Below are 7,760 nucleotides of genomic sequence, written 5' to 3' on the forward strand. Positions count from 1 at the left end.
GATGAGGTGGCTTCCAGGTGCGTTTCTATTATTTCCATGCGTGATCCAATATTCTGTAGATCTGCTTTAATATTATTTGTAATCTTATTAGCTGTGTTAATTAATCCTCTGTCCAGGAGTACTGCAAGTTTTTTAAAGAGATCCGCAACATCAACAGGCTGGGGTAGGCCTGAGTCCCCGGGCTGTAGTAGTTGTTGTGACTGGGGAGGGCCTGCTTCCATGGGTGAAAAGTCTGCACCTAACATGCAGCGTCCTAATAGGGACTCAGTAGAAGCAGGGGAGGTGAAGCCCAGGGCAGTGCTGTTTGCAAGGTTATCTTGCTGCAGTAAAGAGGGGGAAGACGTGGGCTGCGAGTTCTGTATATTGTCTGAGGTAACACAGTGAGAAGCCGCCACCATCTTAGCTGTATCAGGCCGGGCCGGGGAGGCTTCAAAAGCGGGCTGTAGGTTGCGTCTTACCGCTCCGGAATACATGTGGATAGTCCTAGGGTTATCTTCCACGCTTGGGGAGTGGATCCAGTCGGCTGGTGCCGTTCGGTCTGCTGTCTCTGAGGCCGTAGCTGCTGGGGCGGGACGGAGCTCCCGGACTATGCGTCCATGTTAGGTGCCGCCGCGCATGTGCCTACAAAGTGATGTCTCATACACACATCAATCATACCAGACACTCCCACCCAAAAATTACTGACTGACTGAGGATTCGTCCGAAAGATGCACAATCATCTGAACGGACGTCTCTCTCGGAAGGTGATCAGGCTTCCCTTCTCTCGATCCGTCGAGAGGCTGGCTGGCTGTCTGACTGTTATCCAAAAACAGAAGTAAAAAGACTCTCACCTGTTCCCGTTGGAGCTCCAGCTATCTTTTTCTCAGATTCCCAGGTCCTTTTGACGCTACCAAGGTCGTCCACAGCAGGCCACCAAATGGGACACAGTGCAGTCTCCTAGATAACAGTTCTAGAAGGCGCCTTTTGAGACTACGATATAGCCCGCAGGGCTGGCCTCTCGGACCACTCCTTGTAGGTCTGGTGGAAAACAGTGCCACCTGCCTCAACAGGTCACACCGATATTCCCCCCTCACGGCCAAATGCACCAAATAAAGTAGCAAGTATTAGGTAGGATATCGGTGAATGACAGTTGGACAAAGAACTCTGGTATGGAAGATTTTATTCCATCTTTCTGGCCAGAAAAGAATGGACACTCCTGACCCGACTTGTGTCTACACGTCAAGAGTCCCAGATACAGTGAATACAGTGTAGATATATATTTTCAGCATATTGCGTCACAAGCGAACAGGCGGTACACTTCTGTTTTAACAGACATTCTAACCTTTTAAAAATCAACCTATGCATCCTAAAACCAGACAAGTTACACAAAACCATATATATTTTTAGCTTTATACTAAACTTCCGTTTCTCTGCAGTATGCTATTGCCGTTCCTTCATCTGTCCTAAATGATGTCAGCAAGCAAGCTTTTTGCACAGAAAGAGGAATGTAGCAAATTCCTGTGATGGGCTTCAATCATGAAATACAAGAAATATGATTCTTAGCTGAAATTCTAAATCAGTCTTACTACACACATAACTATGGCCATATAAACTGACCCCCGTTCCTGCTTCAAAGCTTCTTTAAAGCCTAACTTTGCGCAAAAAAAAAACTGGGAAACTACTTGATTTTGTCTAGGGGATTGGAGAACAGATATATAGAGTACTTACCTAATCCTCCGAACCCCCCCCACACAAGACTGGTCCCTGTAGCTCCTGCCCCTGTGGTCTAGCGGTCTTGTGCAGTAGACTGTTCCTGATGTCATCACACCCATAGACCTGCTCTGGACATGAGCATGTCAGGAACAGTCCACTCTTGGATCGTGGGGGAGTGCCATTTGCAGGTGGAGCGGAGGATCAGGTGAGTATAAACTTTCTCCAATCCCCTAGACTAAAACGAACAGTTGACCCATACGGTGCGGGCACAGCCCTACTGCATGGCAAAACTTTTTTTTTTTTTGCCTCGAGTTGGGCTTTAAAATAAGCCCTCATTTACCTCCCTAGCTGCTTGTAATGATCATAACTAAGACTCTAGAGTTGGATTTCAGTTTCTAACAGCATAGAGTCACCTGCTGAGTGTTTACATAAGAGAACTGGTAAGCTTTTTTTTTTATCCTTTTTGCATCTCAGAGCTGCTGATCTCCTGCAGTCACTTCCCTTCTACATGCCGGCCAGCAATGGCGATTCTCAGGGCGGGTTTCCTGATGGTGACAACAGTGGGCCATGCCTGTGCAATGTGTGTTGAAACAGTCACTTACATTCTCAATTAGAAGCAGCTTGGCAACACAGCGGCAAACTGGAAGGCAGGGACAAAGTGTTGTCACCCTATAACAGGAAGTACCTTAAGAAAGACCTTCATGACAGGATCACCAGGGATTATTTTAATGATAGCTGCAGATTAAAACATATTAAAAGTTAATTTTGAAATGACTTTGAGATGTAAAAGCTTATATGAGATTTTAGTGAATGGGTTTACATCTACTTTAACCATTTCCCGCCCACTGTATAGTAAAATGATGGCAGGGCGGTGCGGCTCTTGTCCTGGGATGACGTCACATGACAGCGACCCAGAACGGGCACGCAGCGCTCACGGCCGTGCCGATCTCGGTAAAGAGCCTATGACACCCATGTGATCGGCTGTGTCCAATCACAGCCGGTCACATGTAAACTAGGAAGTGGCGTTTATCGGCTCTTCTCGCCTCACACTGACAGAGTGTGAGGCGAGGAGAGCCGATCAGCGGCATCTCCTCGCAGGGGAGACATGTACAGGTAATCAGGGCACTGATCATCAGTGCCCTGATTACAGTAAAGTCTCAGCAGTGCCCATAAGTGCCACCAATCAGTGCCCATTAGTGCTGCCTTTCAGTGCCCATCAGTGCCTGCTTATTAGTGCTGCCCATAATTGCACATCAGTGCCCATCAGTACCGCCTATTAGTGCCCATCAGTGCCAGCTATCAGTGTCCATCAGTGCCCATCAGTGACACCAATCAGTGCCCATCAGTGCCGCCCATCAGTGACACCAATAAGTGCCCATCAGTGACACCAATCAGTGCCTGCTTATCAGTGCTGCACATCATTGCACATCAGTGCCACCCATCAATGCCCATCAGGGCCGCCTATCAGTGCCCATCAGTGCCACCTATTAGTGCCTCTTCATCAGTGACACCTAATCAGTGCCGCCTCATCAGCGCACATCAGTGAAGGAGAAAAATTACTTATGTACAAAATTTACTGACAGAAACTAAGAAAACCTTTTTGGGTTTTATTTATTCTTTTTTTTAGCAAAAAACCCAGCACTGATTAAATACCACTAAAAGAAAGCTCTATTTGTGTGAAAAAAATTATAAAAATTTAATTTGGGTACAGTGTTGTATGACCGCGCAATTGTCATTCAAAGTGAGAGCTGAAAGCTGAAAATTGGTCTGGGCAGGAAGGGGCTAAAAGTGCTCAGTAAGCAAGTGGTTAAAGAGGATATAAACCCAACATTTCATAGTCCTGATATGCGCCTGCTGTACCATGTACTTGTATGAAAAATTATCCTGTTCTCCTTGTTTGTGTGAAATCCCTGGTGTTCCTGCCAGTCCCTCTGTTTTCCTATTAAAAACTTACCACACTATAAATGGGAGCACAGTGTGGTCAGTTTTCTAGCTGTGCTGGGAACTCAGCCTGCTCGCCTCCAATGATCCTGACACGCCCCCCCTGCACAGCCATTCACTGGGAAGCTCAGTATGCTGTTGCTTCTCTTCCCCTAGCTCTTATGCAACTGAGAACAGAGTGATTACTTATGAAAAGGGAAAAAAGGTATTTATAATGTTTTTATATCTATACACAAATATTTTGCCTTTCACTTCTATTTAACCCCTTCAGATCTGCGCTATAGCCGAATGACGGCTACAGCGCGGATCTACTTTGCAAGGAGGCCATCAATAGACGTCCTCCCCTCTGCACACTCCCCGCGTGCGCCCTGCAGGGGGTGATCACAGATCCGAGTAAGGGGTCGATCCCGGGCCCCTTACCATGTGATCAGCTGTCAGCTGATCACGTGATGTAAACAGAAGATCGATTATCCTTTTTTTTAAGAAAAAAAAAGCCGATCACCGGCTTCTGTTGAAGGGACATCGGTCCCGAAGAGGAAGAGGCAAAGCCACCTCCTCTATATATATACATAAAAGTGGCAGCAATCAGTGCCACCTATCAATGCCCACCAGTGGTGCCAATCAGTGCCATCTAGCAGTGCTGCCTATCAGTGTCACCTACCAGTGCCAATCAGTGCCCATCACTGCCACCCATCAGTGGCCATCACTGCCACTTATCAGTGCCACCTATTAGTGCCCTTCTGTGCCACCTATCAATGCCCATCAGTGCCCACCAGTGCTACCTATTAGTGCCCATCAGTGCCACATTATCAGTGCCCATCAATGCAGCCTATTGGTGCCCATCAGTGTAGCCTCATCAGTGTACATCAATGAAGGAGAAAAATTACCTGTTTGCAAAATTTAACAAAAAATAAAACGGTTTTGTATTTTTTTTTTTTTAAATTTTGGTCTTTTTAAATTTTTTTAACAAAAAAATAAAAACCCAGAGGTGATCAAACACCACCAAAAGAAAGCTCTGTTTGTGGGGAAAAAAAATGATAAAAATTTCATTTGGGTACAGTGTTATATGACCGCGCAATTTTCATTCAAAGAGTGACCGCGCTAAAAGCTGAAAACTGGTCTGGGCAGGAGGGGGGTTTAGGTGCCCGGTAAGCAAGTGGTTAAACTGAATGAATTGTGATCCTTTCCAATCACTGTAGGGACTTTGTTTAATTGGCATGAATGGTCAAATACAGATCAATGTGCATTTTCACAAGGAACGGCAGTGCAAAGCATTAGAGTAAATAGGTCCTACTGATAATAATTATTAATATTATTATACAGGATTTATATAACACCAACAGTTTGCTCAGCACTTTACAAGATGAAATACAATTTGGTAGAAGAGGAATCAGAGGGCCCTGCTAATAATGTACTTTCTCTTTCCAGGATCTGAAAATTGAATGGTGACAACACCATAAGGCAACATGAGAAATCTTCATTTCGGTAAAGATGATAGGACTTGATTTTTTTTGGCTGTCCATATACATACAGCAAAGCACTGTAACCTACAAGTGTCACAGGAAAAAAAAACAATCAGACACGGGCCGACATATCGGAGAGCTGTGATTGTTTCACAGATATGAGTCTCGATTCTGAAAGCCAACATGCCAGGATATGGGTTTTTATTTATAAAAAAGTGACAGTTATTTTCAGCCCAATGAAATTTGACAATTCTAGTCACATGGCTAAAATTAAGATCCTTGTGCTTAAGCTTTTTGAATCGTGTCTACATAGTTGGTCAGGGATAAAAAAGAGACACAAGTCCATCAAGTTCAACTAATAGAAAAAAACATATTAATAATAAATGAATAGGACATTGATCTACAATCTATATATTGAAATTGTGAGAATATCACTAGGAAAACACACAACGGGGGGAAGAAAAGACAAGACCACCTGGCAGGAGGATCAGTCCACGGTCTTTTCTGATTTCACCTGTTTATGACGGTCAGCCGCCATCGTCTAATATAACCGTCCACTTCTGCTTTGGGATGTTTATGGGAAAGCCTAGATCTTTGTCATTGTAATGAATACTGGCATCTCTATAGAACGAACCTTCCCTATCCATATTCCAAGCTACATTATTACGCCTTTAAAGTTTCAGGATCATTCTTACAATTCTTTATACCGAGAGTCCTCCACGACGGAGAGAGTGTGCCCAGTACAAGTGCCAGGGAACTATTATCTGTCTATGGTATTTATCAGATTATCTATGACATTTGTCTGTTTCTTCTATGAGTCTAATGCCTCGGACATTGATCGGACATTCCGACAACAAAATCCATGGATTTTTTCTGACGGATGTTGGCTCAAACTTGTCTTGCATACACATGGGCGCACAAAGTTGTCGGAAAATCCGATCGTTCTGAACGCGGCGACGTAAAACACGTACGTCGGGACTATAAACGGGGCAGTAGCCAATAGCTTTCGTCTCTTAATTTATTCTGAGCATGCGTGGCACATTGTGCGTCGGATTTGTGTACACAAGATCGGATTTTGTTGTCGGAAAATTTTATATCCTGCTCTCAAACTTTGTGTGTCGGAAATTCCAAAGGAAAAAAGTCCGATGGAGCCCACACACGATCGGAATTTCCGACAACACAATCCGAACGCACTTTTTCCGTCGGAAAATCGGACCGTGTGTACAGGGCATAAGAGTGATTAGGTACTTTAGCTCCCACTGACACCAATAACAGGGCACTATTCCTCCTCCTGACACCAACGATGAGGTACTATTCCTCCCACTGAAACCAACATCCGACCCCCTAAAGTCGGAAGGACAGTAAACTGGCCCTTTGTTTAGAAAGTTTGGAGACCCCTGATTTATAAAGCTGTGCATTCTTCCCACTGACCAACAATGTAAGGGGCTTTTTCCTGGAGATCCTCAATGGACTAATCTTAACCAGGGGTTCCCTGAGATACGAAAATTATTTCAAGAGTTCCTCTAGCGTAAAAAGTTTGCGAAAATCTGGGTTCGATTGTACCGTGTATGGTGACCCTTCGCCCGCCAGTAAAAACAGATATCACTCCTAGAATACATACATTTATCTTTTTAAATCTTACATAATCATATAAAGTAGTTCTATGATATAATATGAGTTATTGATAATTTTATCTATATCTGAAATTGGTATACTATTATCATTATTATACAGGATTTATATAACGCCAACAGTGTACGCATCGCTTTACAATAAATTAGTGTCTTTAGAGCGATAACGTAACATTTAAGGACGGTCATATTGTCCGTTTCGCTCTCGATCACGTGACTTTAATAAAATGTTGTTTTATTCGATCAGTTTTGGTCGAACGTTGCCCTTTAATTCCCAGTCTAATCTCTCCTTAGTGATCTAGATTATATTACGGTATGATTGGTACTCACCCAGAAGGAGAAGAGCGCCCAGCGCCACCAGCCAGCGTCCCCCTGCTGTCACTGTACTCCTCATGCTGGATTCCCCTGCGCTGTCAGCTCCTCTGGAGTAATTCTTCCTTCTGTGCAGCTGCTGTAATGTAATCCAAAGTGGGCCAAGTGGGTGGAGGGGTAAGGGGACACCTGCAGCATGCACACTGCACTGGCTGAGCAGCTCCAGGGTATATCCAGCACACAATGTCAGCTCTGCAGGTCACACCCAGCACTGGTGTGAAACTCAATGGCTCAACTCAGACCAGAGTCTGGCCAAGTCTATGGGGCTTGGAGCCTACCTGCAGCTGAGAGGGGAGTGCTGGCTCCACCTGGAGGATGAAGAGGGCAGTGCAGGGGGACAGGGAGCAGGTGCTGAATGTGGAGCCTGCAGCTCAGAGGAAGAAGCAAATCCCACTCCAGACACTGCTGAGATCCCTTCCAGTGAGGAAGCTTCAAGCTTCCTGTGCCTCATATGCAAAATGGCATTTATATGCTGGGTGACGCCTACTCTGGTTAACCCCAGCCTTGATCTTTAACTCATCTCCAGCCTGTCTGGAACAAGAGGACCACTGAGGCATAAGGCACAGAGGGTTTCATGCATTACAGCTATGATGGCTAAGCTCTCACAATTACTTTGGGACACAATCTCCAACCTCCCCAATCTATCACAGCAGAGATCTGT

General features: G+C 44.9%; 1 protein-coding gene across 1 annotated transcript in view; it reads right to left on the bottom strand.

Moving 5' to 3' along the window:
* Positions 1 to 7,521, bottom strand: part of ESAM (endothelial cell adhesion molecule) — a 130,244-nt gene extending 122,723 nt beyond the window's left edge. The window contains exon 1 of the mRNA XM_073603225.1: positions 7,058 to 7,521. Within this exon, the coding sequence (XP_073459326.1) occupies positions 7,058 to 7,121 (64 nt within the window). The 5' untranslated portion in view covers positions 7,122 to 7,521. The remainder of the gene's footprint in view (positions 1 to 7,057) is intronic.
* Positions 7,522 to 7,760: the final 239 nt, after the last annotated feature.

The sequence above is a fragment of the Aquarana catesbeiana genome, linkage group LG10 (genome assembly GCF_042186555.1).
Source record: "Aquarana catesbeiana isolate 2022-GZ linkage group LG10, ASM4218655v1, whole genome shotgun sequence".
Classification (NCBI taxonomy): domain Eukaryota; kingdom Metazoa; phylum Chordata; class Amphibia; order Anura; family Ranidae; genus Aquarana; species Aquarana catesbeiana.